The 21,755-nt window shown below is 41.5% G+C and overlaps 1 protein-coding gene across 1 annotated transcript in view; it reads left to right on the forward strand.

Annotated features, from left to right (window-relative positions):
- The window catches only part of LOC145406158 (paired amphipathic helix protein Sin3a-like), a 121,305-nt gene that overhangs the window by 73,703 nt on the left and 25,847 nt on the right, over window positions 1-21,755 (forward strand). Inside the window, exons 10-20 of the mRNA XM_080277354.1 lie at window positions 3,649-3,780; window positions 4,086-4,185; window positions 4,267-4,514; window positions 7,225-7,374; window positions 8,109-8,211; window positions 8,563-8,777; window positions 12,385-12,636; window positions 13,187-13,357; window positions 14,081-14,318; window positions 20,511-21,037; window positions 21,288-21,471. Of these exons, the coding sequence (XP_080133480.1) occupies window positions 3,649-3,780; window positions 4,086-4,185; window positions 4,267-4,514; window positions 7,225-7,374; window positions 8,109-8,211; window positions 8,563-8,777; window positions 12,385-12,636; window positions 13,187-13,357; window positions 14,081-14,318; window positions 20,511-21,037; window positions 21,288-21,471 (2,320 nt within the window). The remainder of the gene's footprint in view (window positions 1-3,648; window positions 3,781-4,085; window positions 4,186-4,266; window positions 4,515-7,224; window positions 7,375-8,108; window positions 8,212-8,562; window positions 8,778-12,384; window positions 12,637-13,186; window positions 13,358-14,080; window positions 14,319-20,510; window positions 21,038-21,287; window positions 21,472-21,755) is intronic.

Below are 21,755 nucleotides of genomic sequence, written 5' to 3' on the forward strand. Positions count from 1 at the left end.
AGGTATGTACAGGTGATAATTTTTTCACTCCTCCTCTCCTAGTGATGTGTCTGAATCCTACTCAGGTTATCACAAGGCACAGGTGATAGCTACTACTTTCCTATTTTTGTTTTCTTGTGTCTGAATGCCTTCCAGTTTGTTGTCACTGGAAGCAGGAGTGGGTAAATGCTTGTAATGAATCATTGTACACTATAGTGTTTTGTGTATGTTTCGTTTTCGATTTTGAAAGCTCCGACATGCTTGCATACCTCAGCCTTGGTCACCTAATGACTGCTTTCCATTCTGCTCGATCTCTGGCAACCCTATTTAGTCCCTTAACCCTGAGGTCACACTCAATGACCTCGTCCCAGGTCTTTTTCGATCTACCTCCCACTACTCTACCCCTAACGTAACACCTCACTTTTTGCATCCAGTTATCATCCCCCATTCTCTCCACATGCCCAAAGAAATTTTAAGTTTAAGCTAACATTTACTTCTGTTCGTAAAACTGATTTCTCACTGTGCAGGGATATAAAAGGGAAAAACTGAGCTAGACATGATGATGGTCATCTGTTTAACAGTATTATGGCATAGATGAAAGTGTACTGAACCCATACACTCTTCTCCATGAATCAGTTTGTACCAGTGTCATGTTATGTTCAGTGTTGCTAAAACTGAATCCTTGCATAGTAAGTAATTTATGGAGTTACATGACTGTGCACACTTTGCATCTCTGCAGCTGGCTTCCAGATCAGTAATGAGTAGTAATAATTAAGGTGTTTTGGACTTTATGGGTGTATTTGTAATATATCCTTTTTTTTTTTTTTTTTTTTTTTTTTTTTTTTTTTTTTAAGGTGAGGTGCTCACCATCCACTTACGCAGTGTAGTGCTGCTTTGGGTGTCAGTCCTTTCCTCTCTTCCTTCCATCCTCATCCGTCTTTCCTTCATTCTTTCCCCTTCCTTCTGCTTATGGGTGATGCCACACTGAGTGACATGCCAAAGGGTTTCCTGTACACAAGGAAACCCGTTAGTATGCTGGGTGGTAACCATATAACCAAATTATGGTGCCTGGTGGTTTGGTGGGTAATTAAGGTGCTCCAATCGGATTGAGCCTTTGTAGGTTTATATCCAAGGGATGGTTGGGGTTTATTGCCCACATAATGCCACTCTGGGATGAGTGAGGTTAGTCACTCTGATCTTAAATGTCAGGACCAACTAGCCTAGTACCGGGCTTTTACGCTCCTTATGGGGCAATGTATGGCTGGATGGATACAGAATGCTGTGTTAAGAGTCTTATGTATTTCATTGGGTGTTTTGTCGGTAGTTTAGTTCTTCCACTTTTGTACATCCTCTTTCCTTGTTCCCTGGATCCTACTGCAGTCCTTCATGAGATAGGGGGAAAAAAAAGGAAGTGGGGTGGGGGTGTCAGGATGATGATGATGATTCAGACAGTAAGCACCATAATATGAAGCAGTCCATGAGTGAATATTGTGACAGGAAGAAGCTCAGGTGCATACTTTATCTTTCCTTGTTTTCTGGATTCTGCCACAGTCCTTCCTGAGATGGGAAATAAAAGGTCACAGCGATGATGGTGATAATGTTGCTGATTCAGACAGTAGGCACCTGTAAATGAAACAAGAACGAAGCAGTGCATTCATGAATGTTGTAATGACAGGACGAAGCTCAGGTGAACAGGGTGATATAGAGTGATGGCCTGCACACCTGCTGTCAAGGTCAGCGCCAGTCATGAATAGCCAAGTGTTTTAAGTCTGGTGGTTCATCAATATTTGTACTGTATTTGTAGTTTCAACAGTTCATCAACATCAGCATCTTTACTTAGGGATTTTAAGTCATGCTGGTCTTTGTTGTCTCTGATTTAGTACTTCATTATTAATCTCATCATTACTTCCCACTTGTGGATATATTTTGTTATACAGTACTTTCAGTTTGTTTATTTACTGATGCTTACAAAAAGACCTGATAATATGTAGTAATGCCCTCATCCCATATTCTTTTATACACTTGCCCATTCTTTCTGATGAATATATTGCTGCTTCCTTCTCTTCCTTGTTTTTTTATAGGGCTCTTGCTTGGGCAGTGAAGAAATGGATGATAAATGAAGGGAAGTGAAGAAGTGGATGATAAATGAAAGGCAATGTTGACCAAATCACCTACTTTGTCAATCCCTCACAATTCTCCATTCTCTTCCCCACATGCCACACTTCAGGCCCCATAAAGCCCTTAATTTGGTGCTTTAACCTCTTCAGTATGGTGACATCTGTTTACTTGCATTATTACTACCTCCAGGCAGTTTCATTCAGCTCAGGAAAGTTCTCTCAAAAGGAATGGAATAACAAAGGCAACAGTTAAGCGCTCCATTTGAAAAACTTCTGATCTGAACAAAATTATTTGAAGATAGTAAGAATAAATAAATACATAATCAGAATGAAGAGGTTAATGTATCCATCCATCATCCAATCCTATGTCACCCCATAAAGAATGTAGGAACTCTGGGCTAGGCAAGTTGGTCCTGACATTGAAGATGAGAGTGACCAGCCTCGCTCATCCCTGAGTGGCATTACGTGACCAATAAACCCCAACCACCCCTTTGATATAAGCCTACACAGGCTCAATCTGATTGGAGCACCTTAATTACCCACTAAACCACCAGGCACCATAATTTGGTTATGTGGTTGCCACCCAGCATAGTAAATGGTTTCTTGGTGTACAGGAGGCCATTTGGCTTGTCACTCAGTGTAGAGTGACCCAAAGGCAGAAGGAAGACACCCAAAGCAGCAGTACATCGAGTGAGTGGATGGTGAGCGCCCCCACCTACCACTCATATGTTTATTATGATTGATTGCATTAGAGATATAATACACTTTATGGAAAGCCAGCTGTTACTGTTGTCATCCTTCGTTTGTATAATTTAAACTCACTTGACCATAGGTTTGTCAGACTGGGCACTTTTGGAAAAGTTTTTGCCAGGGTTGTTTTGCTTAATGGAGCAATTATTTTGAAGGCTTGGCTGATTTTGCCAATTTCACTGAGCATTTATTTGATAGTTCTGCATAAGGGTTTTCTCTCTCTCTCTCTCTCTCTCTCTCTCAAGGGGATTTTGGGGCTGGGATGAGATGATGATGATGATAAGCGAGTGTTGTTAGAAATACATTCATGATGAGTAAATGTGTTTTATGAGTAGGTTAAATATTGGTTGTGTTGAGTGTTGGGTAATAATGTAGTGGAAACTAGCATATGAGAAAATACATGAGGTAGGACCACTTGTGTTTGTTTAACATAAAGAGAGAGAGAGAAAAAGTGATGGACTGATTTATCTGCATGTCAGCATTTGCCCAGACCCTAAATGTGCTTCATGACATTTCCTTATTTTTTTGTATTTCTCATGACAGTACTTGTAATCAGTCTCAGGTACTTTACAAGAAAACTATTATGTGTGCCTCCTAGCATACAGTATGTTCTGTGCCTAGAATATTCCATTCATCATTAAGCACCATGGGCTTCCCAGGGTCAGATATCCTAAGTACATTGCCATATAAAAATAGTTGGAATTACTAGTACATGCTTGAAATGATGGTGGTTCAAATCAAGGAAATTAACAAAAATTGAGATGAAATGCTCATAATAATAATTAAATTGTACCTTTCCCAGGTTGCCAAACTGTTTGAAAATCAAGAGGATTTACTTCAGGAGTTTGGTCAGTTCCTCCCTGATGCAACCAACAACTCTGCTGCACAGGCTGCCGTCTCTGATTTCATGGACCAGTACCGCACCCATCACGGGGTATGTAACCAGGCTTGTATTAAATAGGTTGGAGTCAGAAGTTTTCAGTAATCACGGCTTTTTATAACATGTTTATTATTTTTTTTATTTTTTCCCCCCCATAGCAGAAAATTTATTGGAATTTTATATGTGTTGTGTAATTAGATTCTTCGGAGATGTGCATTTGTGACTTCACGTGATACTTTACATGTAGGGTAGTGCTATTGTAAATCAAGGTTTTATGGAGTCATTGTTGGTATGTATTCTGCCCTAATTACACCAACGATTATTAATATTTTTTATTTATTTATGTATTTTTTAAATAGAGCAACAAGTCGGTGAGCAACGACCACACCTCCGTCAAGAAGCCTGGTGGAGGGTTCAAGGGTGGGGTGCCATGTGGTCTGGGGTCTGGGAGTGGTGCGGGTGGCGGTGGGGGTACCAACAGCAGCAACAACATGGTTGGAGGGGTGGGGGGCAGTCTGGCAGGAAGTGGGGGCAGTGGAGGGGGCCCACCAGGCAATGCTGCAGCCAACAAGACCTCCCCCATGTTTGGACACCAGCTGAAGCGACCCCACTCCACCACGCAGGGGCACCCCACCCACCCACACCCACACCACCATCCCCATCACCACCCGCACCCTCACGCCCAGCAGCCACCTGTCAAGAGGCCCAAGCTAGGCTACTTGAAAGACATGAGTGCAGCTGAGGCTGGAAAGTATGCCACCTTGGCTGAGTATGCCTTCTTTGACAAGGTGAGGCACATGTAGCTTAATCTGTTCACAATGTAGGTGACTTTTTTTTTTTTTTTTCCCTGAATAATTTATTCAGCTACTGCCTTTTAAATTGTATTCATGCTATCACCAGATTATTTCATTCAGCTTGTTCCATTGTGTGTGTGTGCACAAGTTTTTACGTGTGTCACATCCCCCACACACACACACACACACACACACACACACACACACACACACACACACACACACACACACACACACTCCCAATCCCACTTTACCAGAACCAGATTTACCATTGTTTCTTGATTCTCCATATTTTAACTGTCTTACAAATGAATCTGCTCCACCACAGACCTCCGTGCCCCTCATTCCCTCCCACCCTCTCACAGTCTTACACTCTAATGTCTCATTTTCCGTCTCATCTTGCCTGTATAACTCACTAGCCCTACACTCTCCTATCCTAACTTCTCTTCTCCCCTCCACTTGCTTCACTAACTTGCCAACCTAATGCAGTCCCTTAACTCTCCTACAAAACTCACCCATCTGCAGTGTCTGTCAGTGGCCACTAATCCAGGAGGCATGGGTTTGAAACTCCAGACAAGTGGAGATTTTTTTAACTTCAGGTAGACTGGGTTTAATTGGTATACCTTGATCAGTACATGCTGAGTTTTTGGGGGTGGAGGGGGGAGGTGCTTTCCATCTTCTGTATAGCTGAAGAGAGGTTGCCACTGTGACCATTTGGGATTGCAGAGTACACATTCTTGAGTGTGTATGAGAGCTAGCATCTTTTCACCCTCTGCATAATGCCTTACAGCTCATGGCTTTAAACATTCCATCATCATTGTCAGTTTTAGTCCTTTTCCTTGAAACATGGGTCATACAGGTTAATTTGCAAGCACTTCTACATCTTGCTTTGCCCTGTGCCACCTCTGTAATAATATATCGGGATCTAAGGTCAGCATGCACCACCTCATTCCATGTCTCCCTCAGTCCCCCACTCCATCAGTAGTCCGGTGCCTCAAAGTTTCTTCACCTAAATCCTTGGATTCATTGTCGCCATATTCAAACGATTGCAGTCTTCTCCTTTTTGTTTCCTTCCTAATGCTATCCACACCCGGCTGCCTAATTCATTCCCCTCAGTGCTCTACTAGACACTTTCCCCTTCACTCCCTTCATCTCTCTCTCTCTCTCTCTCTCTCCACATACACACATCTCTTTTCCTTCTTTTCTTTTGCTGCTCATCTCACCTTCCAAACTGTTTCATGTGCAACTTTCCACCCCTTCAACTCTGTCATATATTATCCCCTTGCCATTTACTTGTAATTCTCCCTCCATCATCCTCCCATCCTTCATTTATTAACTCATCTTTCCCATCACTCCATTCTCTTACTGTCATCTCTGCCCCTTTATGCAGATGTAAGAAAAAGATCATGTCATTTTTCTCCTAAACCTTTCCACTTTTATCTAACTCCCTTTTCCTCCACTCTCGTCTTCTGTACTTACACTCCCTTTGCTTTCCTCTTGCATAACTTGGTCCCTCTCCATTCTCTTTTATTTGAACTCACTGAGAGGCCGCCTTTAGTGATCTCTGCCTGATGTCGTCACTCCCTGTTTTTAGAAATGAGTCATAATTCGGGAACAGGTGGCCCAATTGGGCTGGAAATTGTTTTATTCTTCAAGTTAGAGCATTTAACAGTCCCTTGCTCTTACAAATATTGTGCAATGTTCTGCTTTCATAATAACTTTTTTATATAAAATTTCCCATAATATGTACTAATTTTGTTCGTATTACATATTTCTGGTCATTCCAAACCGGTTCGGCAAACTTTTTTATTATTTTATTTTATTTTGTTTTATTTTTTTAGTGCAGTGCATTTACTTAGTTTCCACAGGTGTGTGCGCAGTCATTTTACGATTTTTCTTGCGATTCATTACAAATTATAGGGTGGGTTTAGGAAGCTAAAAATTATGTTACCAGGTGCTCCAGACGATTCTCTTCACATTGGTAAAAAAAAAAAAAAAAAGTGATTTTTGAAACTTCAAAAAATGAAGAAGTGCATGATCAGGGATTTGGCACCCCTTTTTAACATGACAGCGTCCGGATTGACTCTATCGGATACTTTTATGTGAAGCCACAGAATGTGAATGTTTCTGGTGTATCAGATAGAGCCAAGATTCCAGGAGCTTGGATGATGAGTGAATGGAAGTGTGGCCCATTGGATTGGGCAGACTTGGGCTGTCTAGATGTTGCTACTCCTCACCCTACCCTAGGGTGGGAAAGGAGGTCTGGATGATGATGAAAAATTGGTGTCAGTGCTGGCAAAAATATGGATATTTATTAGTGCAGTGCATTTGCCTAGTTTTCACAGGCCTGTACACAGTTATTTTGAGAATTCAAGAAGTGAGTCATGACTCAGGAACCGGTTGCTCGATTGGACTGGAAATTGTTATTCTTCAAGGAGTATTTTAGCAATACCTTGCTGTGACAGAAATTGCACTACAGTGTGCCGTTTTTCCTGTGTTACGGTAGCAAATGGACAAACAAAGCAACAATCATACAGAAACGATCATTATAATATAGATGTCATTTTTAACTTCCTCCCTCATCTACTCGTGACTTACCACCCCTTCACTTTCCCTTGCAACTCACCTGTAATTAATCCCACTTAATTGCCTTCTGAGTTCTAATATTCATCTCACCACATTGTTTTCATTGAATCTTCATCAGGTGCGAAAAGCATTGCGTCATGAGGAAACCTACCACAACTTCCTGCGTTGCATCACCCTGTACAACGAAGAGATCATCACTCGCGCTGAACTTGTCCAGCTGGTTCATCCCTTCCTTGCCAAGTTCCCTGACCTCCTCAAGTGGTTTAAGGTGCGGCAGACAATATATGATAACCATTTCTTCTCAAGTTACAGGCAGTCCCTATCATAAGTCAGGGATGTGTTTGAACATATCGCCATGTTTTCCAGATGGTAGTTGGTGGCAGCCATCATCCACTTATATAGTGCTGCATACTTCTTCGTTCACCTTTATCATTTTGTCCCTGTCTTCCCTCCTCTCATCCACTTTCTCCATTTCCTTCCTCTCACCTTTTATTACTCCTTCCTCATTAGGCAATTCTACAGTGAATGACAAACCTATTGGTTTCATGTAATGTAGGTATCCATTTACAATTCTGGGCAGTAACCATATAATGGGGTGATATGGTGTCCATGCTAACTGGGTGGAGCCATGCAAATGTGGCATCCATCCAGGAACCAAAACCTCCACACTTTTCCTCATGCCTAACTGATATGAAGAGCTGTCTGCCCTAACTAAACATCGGTTCACTGCACAGGACAACCTTACAGGGACAGTTGCTTTCCTGCATTTGATGGGTCTGCTTGCCCAGCCAGACTGGGGTTGATTAACAGTGACAGCGACAATGGTTTCCATTAAATCAGTACTGTGAAATGGAGGGGAAACTGGTAGATCAGCTTTATAAATAACAGTGAAATTTAGAGTGGCATTATTTCAGTAATATGCTGTGGACTGTCATATGTAGTTTGGTCATTTTTGGTGTAGGTTATCATTAAGAAGGACTTAAACATTAATTTTATGTACAGGAGTTTGTGGGGTACCGAGAGGGTGCACTGGGTTCGTCAGACATCATCACCTCAACTGTGGCTAAGCAGGAGAGGATCAGTGGGGACCTTGCCATGGAAATCGGTAAGTATGCACCTTTTCATGTCTCAGCGGCAGATAACCTTTTCATTTTCCATGAACACAGTAAGTTGTATTACCCAGCCTACCATGAGTGTTTTACCAGTAATGTTAAAAGTACCTGTAGTTTGTAGTTGCAACCCTAGGCCCATTTGACTGAACCTAGTTTACTGCAGGCCGAAGTTGTCATTCTCTTGCAGTCCACCACCTTCGTTTCAGAAGATAGGGTGGGAGTTGAGGGACATTTGTATTACCAACCAGTTACTTGGAGACAGGGTTATATGGGTACCACTACATGAAGGTGTCCCTCTTCAGCATCACCTGTAGATAATTGTGTTTTTTTCTTTATGCCTGCAGATTACACAACCTGCAAGCGTCTGGGAGCATCGTACTGTGCGTTACCTAAGTCATACCCTCAGCCTAAGTGCTCAGGCCGCAACAGCCTGTGTCGGGAGGTGCTCAATGACACTTGGGTATCCTTCCCTTCCTGGTCTGAGGATTCCACTTTTGTCACCTCTCGCAAGACGCAGTATGAGGAGTACATCTACCGCTGTGAGGATGAGAGGTTTGAGGTGAGTTACTTAGATGAGTGTGCTTTGAAATTAAGATTGTTTTTTAGAGTGTTGACAAGTTTGGTGATGATGATGATGATAAGTTTGAGCAGAGAATTTTAAAAGCTTGAATGATGAGTGAATGAAGGCAGTCATTTCTCAATATAATTCAGAGGTGTATATTTCCATAAAGTTAGTGGTGTAAATTGGGGGACGTAGACAGAACTGTACAGGTAGCAGTGGAGATTTGCTTGACAATATTTATGTAATTAACAGAACATCAGAAGCTGTGATGCTTAACAAGGGCATACAGTGAGTCCTCGAAATACGAAAGGGATAGGGACCAAAAAAAAAAAAACTTTCGTAATCCGAAATTTTGTATATCGAAATGATTTTCCCCATTGAAATATACATATAAAAGGGGGAATGTGTTCCAGGACCCCATTGGACCCTCCAATAAAACTTTACCCCTCCTATTTAGAAGTATGCAATACACGTATACAGTACTATACTATTGTACAGACATAAAAAAATAAAACATGCAACTAATTACTGTATTATTAGTACAGTGTACAGTTAAATATAGACCTGTGCTGCGGCTGGAGATTTCGTGTCGATATGGCACTAAGTCCATGCGAAAGCTGCGGGTCCTCATGGCTTGGCTGGCAGCTGAAGATGAAGAGAAGGAGGTGGCCATCTTTTTGTACATTTGTCACAGTCCCAACGGTTGATGGTGCAAGGCCTAAAGCTCGCCCAATCTCCAAGACTCCTGGCCCCTCCTCGTGGCGTCTTATTATTTCCAATTTCCTCTCAAGAGTGAGAGTACGATGCTGTTTCTTCTTTGCAGCTGGTTCCCTGGATGCTGGAGATGATGCAGGGTGCTTGGGAGGCATGTTGAAAATACGAAAAGGTGAAGAATGGTGAAAAACAGTGTAACGTACAGCAAAGCTGAGAGGAGAGGAGCCCATTTTGAATTTTTTGTATTTCCTCTTGAATCGTTTTTCATGTACCATGGAGACAGGTACTTTCGTATTGTGGAATTTGTCCTACATTTATCGCTTTCGTACTTCGAGTTTTCGTATTTCAAGGACTCACTGTACTGTACTTTCACTGGATATCTCACTTATACAGTAATCCCGCATGTTTCGCGGTAGTTACGTTCTTGTAACCCTCGCGAAAATTTAAATCCGCGAATACTCTATTAACAATTGAATCTTGCACTTGTGTCCACCATGCTGCCCATCACACAGTCCATGTCCATACTGATTGCGAGACAATTCGCCGTCAGACAATTCCCCGTCAAAACATGGACGATTCCCCTTCAGAACAATTCTCACCCTGGACGATTCCCCGCCATTTTATAAATATACTAATCAATACTTTTATAAATATACTTATTATTAATTAATCAATACTTTAATAACTATATTTCAGGGGGATCCGGGATCCAGCAAAGTCTATGTTCAGTAGCGTAGGTTCTGGATATTATTTACTAGTTGCACCTTTAGTCAATAATTAACTTGTTTCTTCCTCGCTGTAGTCGCCTTTGAATTATATTCTAGCGTCACCCATAGCTATCTTCATTAATGAAGGCGAATTATCTTGTGTTTGTTGTGACTGCGAATTGTCCTGAAACCTCCATACTCATCCCGAAATACCTTCTTACAAGATTGAAAGCACATACTCCATTATGAAGGAAAAACGTAAACACCGTACTGTAATACACAATTATCTACACATTCACAAAACAGTACAAAATGAAAACATGCATTAACTGGTGATAGCAAACACTCGCACGGTCGCTTCTTAGCTTGTCCAGTAACACAATTTTCTCTGCTGTCATAACTTTTCTTGATCGTTTTGTCACTTTGGAGTGTTTACTAATTGTATTATTAGCCTTTGGTGAGGCTGGCTTACGTCCTGGGGCCATGTGGAAAGCAAGTGGGAGGCAAGAGGCTCGTATCATAGTGCAGTTACAAGAACACCAAACACGTGAGGCAGTCAGGCGTTGACTGAAGAATGTGGGGCAGAGAGCAGTGTTGCCATATCCAAACAACGAAATTATGCTAGGGCAGTGAAAAAATTATGCTAGATTGAGCAAATTTGTTCCAAGTAAAAAATGAATTATGCTAACTTGAAGCTAAATAATAAAATTCTATACATATTCATGCTACATATTAATTATGTACTGTTTACTATGAAAATATTAAAATGAACCTACATACAGTAAGAGGGTAAATATCGGTTTTCTGCCCATACTGCTTTTTCCCACGAAACTTACGTTTTTCTGATGGATTTTGATGTGATTCATTCGATTTTGAGCATCATTTCCGTCGGAAATAACCAGATTTTGATATATGACCCCCCCCCATCCCCCTGCAACAATGGGGGAGCTTTGGGGAATCGGGGGTTATAGGGAGGGGGGGAAACACAGAAAATGGTCATTTCCGACTGAAATGAAGCTGAAAATCGAATGAATCATACCAAAATCCATCGGAAAAACCTAGGTTTCATGGGTAAAATACAAAGCTCAAACTTATCCTAACCAAACCTAACCGAACCAAACCGAACCTAACCTAAAACCTAACCTAACCTAATCCAACCCAACCTAATCCAACCCAACCAAGCCCAAACTGAAAGTAACCAACTATTCAAACCTTACATCTTCTTACCTTATTCGTCTCTCTCTCTCTCTCTGATTTGTAGCTTTTATAAAATTATTCCAAAAATATTCCATTCCATTCTAAATTATACTAGAATGATGCTAAAACTTCTAATATGCTAAAAAATATTCCAGACTCGAAAATTTTATCAAAATTATGCTAAAAGAATAAAATTATGCTAGATATGGTAACACTGGCAGAGGGGCCGCGGGAAAGGGACAGAGGGTGGCGTGAGTTTACCGCGCTACAATTGGAAGTTGCGGGAATTTCAATTTTTTTTTTTTCTGTATATTCAAGGATATTTTAGTTGAACTTATTAATGCTAAGAAAATCCGCGAGAGGGCAAAACCGTAGACAAAAAATCCGCCAAAAATGCGGGATTACTGTACTTTTGTTGCCTTCTTGTCTTACATCTGAATCATATCCACTCCATTTAGTAATTGAAAATGAGTTAGAATAATAATGATGACTTCAGAGATATGCTGGGTGGCTAGGATGAGAAAGAAAATACTTGTACCATGTCCCTAGCTTGACATGGAGGGGTTAGAATATTCATGGTGGCTACTGTATAGATATGCTGAATGGTTTGAATGAGGGTGATACCTATTCCTTATCTCCAGCTCAGTATGGGGGGTTAGGATAATGGTGATAAATTTTAATATGCTGAATGGTTAGAAGGAGGATGATAATATTTGTACTGCATCCCCAGCTCGATATGAGGGATCAGGGTAGTGATGGGATGATGATATTTGTACTACATCCCCAGCTTGATGTGAGGGATCAGGGTAGTGATGGGATGATAATATTTGTACTGCAGCCTCAGCTTGATGTGAGGGATCAGGGTAGTGATTGGATGATAATATTTGTACTGCAGCCTCAGCTCGATATGAGGGATCAGGGTAGTGATGATGATTGTCAATATGGAAGACAGAGTGAGGATGATAATATTACTTTTGCATTCCTAGCTTGATGTTGTCCTTGAAACGAACCTTGCAACTATGCGAGTGCTGGAGGGAGTACACAAGAAATTGCAGAGAATGAGCCCAGAGGAGGCAGCACGGTTTCGCCTGGACGACTCCCTGGGTGGCAACTCCCCAACCATACACCAGAGGACCATCCGGAGAATATATGGAGACAAGGCGCCGGATATTATTGATGGGCTGAAGAAGAATCCAGTGGTGGCAGTTCCTCTTGTTCTTCGTAGGTTAAAAGCCAAGGTGAGTGATGTGAGGTGTGATTTGATTACGGTATTTCATCTCCTCTCTGTCCCTTTTTCTCATTTCTCTCTTTCTCTTAGCATTTTCATGTAAGATAAGTTCTAATCCAGGTCTTTCATATGAATTTTGGCCACCTCCTTATGTGGTTAATGTTATGGTACAGCAATATTAATGTTAATGTATATCTTCAAAGACCATTGAGTACAGTACTTTAATTTGTCCTGTTGAACAAATCAAGGTATTGAAACCTGACATACACTGTATAATTTTTCTTTTTTCTTTTTAATAATCTTAGAGTGAGATTGGTATTTTTCCATAAACTGCACTTCTTTTGAAACCTAGGTGACATGCTGTGGCTACAGTTTTTCAGTTCCTTTTCTAGTAATCCTACAGTAAGACTAATATTATTTTCCTTGAACTGCATTTCTCTTCAAACATTTGGGTTTATTCTCTTAAATTTGTCATGGTTTTCCAGTAAGTTGTAAATGAGTAAATCCTTGGCCAGTATTCAACCCTGCCAACTAACTTTGCCCCTCATGGCTTCCCCCAGGATGAGGAGTGGCGGGAAGCACAGAAAGGGTTCAACAAGATCTGGCGGGAACAGAATGAGAAGTACTACCTAAAGAGCCTCGACCACCAGGGCATCACCTTCAAGCAGACTGATGTCAAAACCATCCGCTCCAAGAGTCTTCTTAATGACATAGAAACTCTTTTCGATGAGGTCAGTGCATAATGTGTCTAGTTATCATCATCATCATCATCGTCATTGTCATCATCATCCAGATCTCCTTTCCCACCCTAGGGCAGGGTGAGGAGTAGCTGTGCTTAAATTACTCTTATTAAAGAAGTGTTGATAATAGGTTTGATTGATGAAAATTGAATGTATGCATCTGACTCATTGCACTTTGAATGCTATTTGGAAAAAAAAAAAAAAAAGGGGGGGGAGGGGAGAAAAGTATTAATTATCTAAAATGGACCCCCCCCCCCCCCCCAAAAAAAAAAAATGGTGTTAATGCCAAGTTGATAAACGTGTGGCCTGTTTCACTGGGCACTGTATTGATAGTTCTCCTACTGTTTTTCTTGCTGTTAGAGTATTCCTGAATCCTGCCTACACCATTTATCAGCAAGAAGTAGGGTTTCATTGATCATGGAAGTGTTATCATTGTTACATTGCAAGAATTGTTGTCAGGCATTATTTGTTGATTGGAGCATGGAGGTTTAGTGGGCAATTAAGGCGCTCCAGTCGGATTGAGCCAATGAAGATTTATATCCATGGGGTGGTTAGGGTTTATTGCTCTTGTAATGCCACTCAGGGATGAGTGAGACTGGTCACCCTCATCTTAAATTTCAGGACCAACTTGCCTAGCCCAGGGCTCTTGTGCTCCTCATGGAGCAACGCAGGATTAGATGATGAATGATGATGAAAATCAACATTCTTTCACAGCGGCATGAACAGGCAGAGGAGAGTGGGGAGGTGATCACAGGCCCCCACCTGGTCCTCCACTACCCCGACAAGTCCATCCTAGATGACGCAGCCGGGCTCATCATCCACCATGTCAAGCGTCAGACTACCTACCACAAGGAGGACAAGGCAAAGATCAAGCAGATAGTCAGACATTTTATCCCGGACCTGCTCTTCCACACACGGCAGGAGATGTCTGATGATGAAAGGGATTTGGAAGGTTGGTGCAAGTGTGGTTGAAGGTTAAAATTATGATTAGAGAGATTTGGAAGCTTAGTTTGAGTGTGATAGGAGGTTAGAGTGAGTGGATAGTTGTAGGAATATGATAGAAGGTAAAAATTATGATAAGAGCTATGGAAAGTTAGTTTGAATATGGTGGGAGGTTAGAGTGGGTGGATGGTTGTAGGAACATGGTGGAAGGTTAAGATGTAGCGAGAAGGAATTGTAGGACTTGTACTAGTGTGGTGGAAGGTTGGAATGGCTGATTGGTAATACAGCTGTTGTGGAAGGTTAAAATGCAGTGAGAAGGTTTGGAAGGTTAATATTGTTATATTTGTGGTGGGAAATTGAAGGAAATGTTGGAGGATTGCTTGTTCTTGATTTTATTTTATGGAAGTGTAGAAGTGGTTGCTTTGATTATACAAGAAAAATCATATGGAAATTAGCTTATTACGATGGAGAGCTGTTGCATACGATTGTTGATTATTTGGTCGCAGTAGAGGTAGAAGAGCTGGGTCTTCCGTTGATAGTTCTCCCGGTAGAAGAGCTGGGTATTCTGTTGATAGTTCTCCCATTAGAAGAGCTGGGTATTCTGTTGATCGTTCCCCTGGTAGAAGAGCTGGGTATTATGTTGATAGTTCTCCCATTAGAAGAGCTGGGTATTCTGTTGATAGTTCTCCCAGTTTTGTCCTCTCTCTCTCTTTCATTTCTTGTGGATCCTACCTCATCTCATTCATAGATGATGCTTAAGGAAAAGATGGTCAGGGGGAGGAATAATTGTGGTAAACAGATGCTTCTTAGAAGGTTATTTTGTGCAGTCCAAGAAATGTGCCTTGCTTCTGCCCCTGCTTAGGAAGCCTTGTCTTGATGTTCAGAGCAAGTTAAACTCTCATCCTGTCTCCAGTTTGTCATTCATATCCAAGATTATTGAACGAGCTATGCTAGATCAACTTGTACCTGCACTGGAACAAAACAGAGCTCTTCCTCCCATTCAGTTGGCATATAGGAAATACCACTCAACCGAAACAGCAATAATGAAGATTCATGATGACCTGTTCCTCCCATTCAGTCAGCCTATAGGAAGTACGACTCGACTGAAACTGCACTAATGAATATTCATGATGACTTGGATCAGACCACCTGCAGCAGGTTGACCTCTCTCTTAGTTCTGTTGGATCTTCCTGTGGGTTTGACCCAGTAGAGTATGAACTATTGCTAAATGACCTCCAGTTTTATGGCATCCATGATGATGCTGTTCTACTCTTTAAGTCATATCTGTCAGAGGGGCTACAAAAGGTACCGGAGCCAACCCACCCCTGAATCACATCTTTTATACATTTCTGCCCGGAATCGTGCTAAGTCTGTTCTTCGCTCTGCTAAGAATAATTTCATCTGTACAAAATGCTCTCAACTCTCTAACTCGAACTCTTCTTGCTCCTTCTGGCACCTTGCCAAAAACGTTTCTAACAACTTTACCTCATCATCCTTCCTTCCTCTTTTCTACTCTGATGGCTCTGTAGCTATTTCTTCTACTGATAAAGCAGATCTCTTCGCTCAGACTTTCTCCTCCAATTCCACCTTAGATGATTCCGGTGCTGTTCCTCCATCACTTCCCCCCTCTGACTTCCTCATGGCTAACATTAAAATTTCTTCAGCTGATGTATTTTCTGCCATTGCTGGCCTCAGTACTAATAAGGCATATGAGCCTGACGGAGTCCCTCCTGTTGTTCTCAAGAACTGTACTTCTGTGCTTACACCCTGCCTAGGCAAACTCTTTCGCCTTTGTCTGTCAACTTATACCTTTCCTTCTTGCTGGAAGTTTGCTCTCATTCAGCCGGTCCTAAAGAAGGGTGACCATTCCCAACCCTCTAACTATCGTCCAATTGCTTTAACATCCTGTATCTCAAAAGTTTTTGAGTCTATTCTTAATAGAAAAATTTTAAAGCATCTTTCCTATCACAACCTTCTTTCTGATCGTCAGTATGGGTTCCGTCAGGGACGCTTCACAGGCGATCTTCTCACCTGCCTTTCAGACTCCTGGTCATCCTCCTTTCGGGACTTTGGTGAAAGCATTGCCATTGCACTTGACATCTCAAAGGCTTTCGATTGAGTCTGGCATAAATCTTTAATTTCCAAACTGCCCTCTTACTGTTTCTATCCTTCTATCTGTGCCTTCATCTCTAGCTTCCTTTCTGTACGTTCTGTAGCAGCTGTTGTAGACGGCTATCGTTCTTCTCCTAGATCTGTTAACAGTGATGTTCCTCAGGGCTCTGTCCTATCACCAACTCTCTTCCTTTTATTCATCAATGACCTTCTAAGCTGTACATCTAACCCTATCCACTCATACGCTGATGACTCCACCCTTCACCTTTCCATTCGATTCCCACAATGTCCATCTCAGCAGTTACTTCAACAGGCAAGGGATGAGGCTATGGCACACCGAATGTCTGACTTGGCTCATATCTCTGACTGGGGTAAAAATAATCTGGTTGTTTTTAATGCATCAAAGACTCAGTTTTTGCACCTACCAACCCGACAAAATCTTCCACAGGTATACCCACTTATGTTTAATAATACTCAACTTAATCCTGCATCATCGTTGAACATGCTTGGGGTTTCATTTGCTCGGGACTTGTCTTGGAAGGATCATATTACATCTCTTGTAAAATTTGCTTCCAAAAGATTGGGTGTGCTAAGCCGACTCCGTTCCTTCTTTGCCCCTGCACAATTGTTGACTCTATACAGGGGTTTTATCCACCCCTGTGTGGAGTACAACTCTCATGTGTGGTGAGGCTCCCCACATACAGCTCTTCTCAATAGGGTGGAGTCAAAGGCTTTTCATCTCATTAACTCTCCTCCTCTTACTGACTCCCTTCAACCTCTGTCTCTTCGCTGCACTGTTGCATCTTTATCTCTTTTCTATCGCTGCTTCAATGGTCACTGTTCCTCTGAACTGTCTGCATGCATTCCTCCACTTCTACGACAGGCGCGTTGAACCTGTCTAGCAGCAAACTCTCACCCCTTCTCTGTCCAACTCTCTAATGCAAGAGTTAACCGTTACTCCCAGTCCTTCATTTATGCTACAGGTCAACTCTGGAGCTGTCTCCCTCTGTCTGTATTTCCTGCTTCCTATGAACTCCAGTCTTTCAAACGCAGTGTGTCAAGGCGTCTCAAAATGATTGGATCTTGAATTTGGTTCTCTCTTGTGTTTTGTTTTTCTCTTGAAAGGAACAGTTTTGCGGGCTCATTCCCTTTGGTTCCTTCTTCCCCACATTAAAAAAAAAAAGACATGTGAGAGAGTAGTTGTGGAAAACACTTACTCATGCTCAGTTCACCTTCTGTTTGGTGTTCCTCAAGGATCTGTTTTAGTTCCAGTTCTAATAACAGTTTATATGAGTAGTTTATTGTCTCTTCTTGAAGCACTTGTGGTGTTGTATCTTTGGTATGGTGATGACACTTAGCTCTGTGTTAAGATGACAGACATTATTGATACCAAGAATAAATTGTAATCTCTGATGACCAATATTAAAACGTGGATGGCAAAGAGGAGACTTAAGCTGAATAATAGTAAAGCAGATATAATCATTACTCAAGGAAACAAGGGGGGTGGTGAGGCTGGTAATACCGTGGCTCTGCAGATTGACAAGTCACAACTTTGTCTGGCTAGTTTTGTCCAAAACTTGGGTGTATATTTTAATTCAGAACTAAATTATAAAGTACATATTAATCAAGTTGTCAGATGTTGTAATCTGCACATCAGAAATTTGTACTTGAAGAGCAAGCTGCTGAATAGTCATCGACTCTAAACATTGGTCCTTGTTATAGACTTGTTTGATGTTGATTATTGTGTTTTGTTATGGATAGAACTCTCAAATAAAATAATAAAAGAAGGTTCATTCTGTGTTGAGTAGAGCAGCAAGGCCTATCTTTGGCTCCCCCAAGAACTCTGACCATCTCATTTCTAATTGAGTTGCACTGGTTGCCAGTAAAGGCTAGAACTGAATTTTAAACTGTTAAGCAGGGACACTCACTATCCACTCACTTGATGTAGTGCTGCTTTGGATGTCTGCCTTTTTCTCTTTTCCTTCTTTCCTCTTATGTCTTTCTTTCCTTCATTCATTCCTGTTCCTCCTGCCTACTGGTGACTTTACACTCCCTCTTCTTTCTTTCCTTTATTCTTTCCTCTTCCATCTGCCAGTTGGTGAATCTACACTGAGTGACAAGCCAAATGGTTTCCTGTTCAATGGGAAACCATTTATTACGCTGTGTGGTAACCATATAACCAAATTATGGCGCCTGGTGGTCTAGTGGATAATTAAAGCACTCAAGTCGGATGGAGTCTGTGTAGGTTTATATCTAAGGGGTGGTTGGGGTTTGTTGCTCATGTAATGCCACTCAGAGATGAGTGAGGCTGGTCACTCTCATCTTAAGCGTCAGGACCAACTTGCTTAGCCCTGGGCTTCTACTCTCCTCATGGAGCAGCATAGGATTGGATGATGGATGGATGGATTACTTTCAAGGTTCTTAGATTTGGCGAACCAAAGTAACTTGCTGAATTAAAACTTCACTCAGCATGCCCGTGTGTGATGATAAGTGAAGATGATTCCATGTGCCTCGATGAGCCTGCAGCTTTTCATCAGTCGTTTTCTCTGGTTGGTCTTTTTCCTATACAGCCTGTAGGTTATATAATAAATTGCCAATATTCATGAGGCAGTTAACTTATGTTGAATATTTACGGGTAGCTCAAAGCCTTTCTCTTTGCAAGAAGCAACGATTTGGGGATAGGTGGTATTGTGGACAATTTATAGGGTTTAATTGCTGTTTTTAGTTTGTATTGAATATTGCACATTAGCGATGTCACAATTCTTGTCATTGTAAAAGTGTAAATGAGTGTAGAGTGTTAGTGAATTCCTTAGGAAGAGCTAATACTTGATAAACAAATGACTGCCTTTATTTTTTATTATTTATTTATTTCTCCATGTCAGGAAGGATGGTTAGGGTATTTATGATGATTAATGTTCAAGAGTAATACAGTTGTGATGGAAAATCAGGATGGATGGTTGTTTGGTTTGTCATGCAGTGGAGGTCATGTATGGTTACCAGAGATGGTTTGTTAATGAAAGGTTGCAAGGGGTTGAGTGTATGTCAGTGTTGGAGTTAGACGGTTTTATAGCACATTTACCTTAACCCAACAAAGATAATTGACCCCACGGTAGTGTAGTTGTTGATCAGGTGTAGTCAGATAGAACGGTTTGACTTTTGCTACTAGCAATCAGTGAGATTTTTTTTCCTGCCTAAGGCTCATCCAGTTTCATGCAGCTACAACATAGAATTCAATTTGTGAGTGGCCCAGTTCCATCAGATGGGAACAGACTGACTAAAGTAAGAATGTGGGTGGTTTGTAGCTGGTGGAGGTGGAGGTTATGGAGAGTTAGGAAGGATAACTGGTGGTTGGAATAAAGGTAATGGACAGTTCAGAAACCTGGAAAGAGGAAGAGGGATAGCTTTTATAAGAGTGTCAGATTATTTAGGAATAGTTATTGTTGTTACCCAATATTAAAGTTTTAATAATTTTCTTACATTAAAACTGTTCACTCTCATCTTAAATGTCGGGACCAGCTGCCTAACCCTGGGCTCCTACGCTTCTCATGGAGCAATGTAGGATTCGATGAAGGATGGATGGATGAATTCTGTTAAATGAACTAGTTGCCACTGGGGATGATGTGTGAAATATTAGTCAAATAATTATATGTGAATGAGGTGCATGTAGATAGTGGGTGTTTTGAATTACAGGCATTGTTTCAGTAGGGGTGGTTTGGGGTTTGTTTGAGGTGTATAAAGTTGTTATAATTTGGAAAGGGATCATGACATCAACACAACCCTATAAAGAAGAATATATGTTGGCTGTTGTGTGAGTATGCTCTATGGTTGGAGGATTCAAATGGCCAAGGATGTGATATATTCATGTAGGGTAGTATGTGGAAGGTGGAAATGTACTGTTTGGTCTGTAGAGACATGGTTATTGAAAGCTTGTATATGTTTGTGTGTTCAACAGTAGGAGAAATTTTGTAAGTGGTTTGAATTGAGAATATTTCCAATACTTTTCATAGTGAATGCATCTAGCCAAGCTATGTAGAAAACAGTGTAAAACTGAAAACTATTCTAGTTGAGTAATCACTACTTTTCTTTGTAGAAGAGGAAGAGGAGGAAGAAGACCACAAGAGTGAAGGGAAAGGTGAAGGTGGAGGAGGGCGGAGAGACCTGAGGGGGCGGGAGTGTAAGCAACCCTCTGGGTCCACCACCCCTACCACCAACAACAACACAACTACCACCACAAACACCACCACATCCACCACCACAAACTCCACACTATCCTCCAACACCACCACAAACTCCAGTACCACAACCACCGCCACTACCACATCAACCACCACCACGGTCAGCAACACGAATAAGCGGAAAACGCGGAACAGGGGGATAGAGTTGGAAAAGGAGGGAGATCTGAAAATAAACAGGGACTCCAGTGGGAACAATAATAATAATAACAATAACAACAATAACAACAACAACAACAAGACCAAAGAAGAGGGTAAGGGAAAGACTGCGATAAATGGAGATGCAACTGAGGACGAGAAGACGAACATAAAAACAGAACCGTGTGACATTAAGATGGAGATCAAGGAGGAGCCTGGTATCCATGGCAGTGGAAACATATTGCCGGTGAGAATACTAGCCTTTGCTTTTTTCTTATCACCATGTATACACTGCAGTAGGGTAACATGAATAGCTTATGCTTACAGTGTAAAGATCTGTAGCATGTTGACTAGTCCAGACATGAACCCTAAGAGGATAGGAAAGTTGTCCTAAGCTAAATGAAGTCATGTGTTAGTAATCTTTGTTTTGCTGCATGTTCCTGCTTGCATGCATCAATCTCGGGGTATATTGTGACAAATGCTTACTTTGTTTTCAGGATGATGAGTATCGATTGTTCATGTGCAACAACAACTGGTACCTGTTCTTGCGGCTACACCAGATCCTGTGCTGCCGCCTCACTACCATGTATGAGCGAGCAGTGCGTATTGCTGCCGATGAGGCCAGGGATAAGCGGGACCGCAAGGAGGCCACTGCAGTTGCCCTCCGCCTCAAGCCTAAGAGTGAGCATAAATTACTTGTATATTGTTTCACTGAGTGCCTTTTTGACACTGTGGCTTGTATGTTTTCTTCTTTCTGTTCTGTTTTTGGAATCACATTCTTTATATAAGTGGGAAAGTGTTAAGGTGATATATGCATAGAATAGATAGTTTATGAAATATAGTGGTCTAAGGATGCATGGTATAGATCAAAAGGGATACATGATTCTGCCCATGAACTATTGATTGAAATCAGGAAGGGCGTTACTGCTCCAGTGAAGCCCTCAAAATAGGAAGAACACCAGAGT

The sequence above is a fragment of the Coenobita brevimanus genome, chromosome 69 (genome assembly GCF_032717465.1).
Source record: "Coenobita brevimanus isolate Jiangsu-jjx chromosome 69, ASM3271746v2, whole genome shotgun sequence".
NCBI lineage: Eukaryota > Metazoa > Arthropoda > Malacostraca > Decapoda > Coenobitidae > Coenobita > Coenobita brevimanus.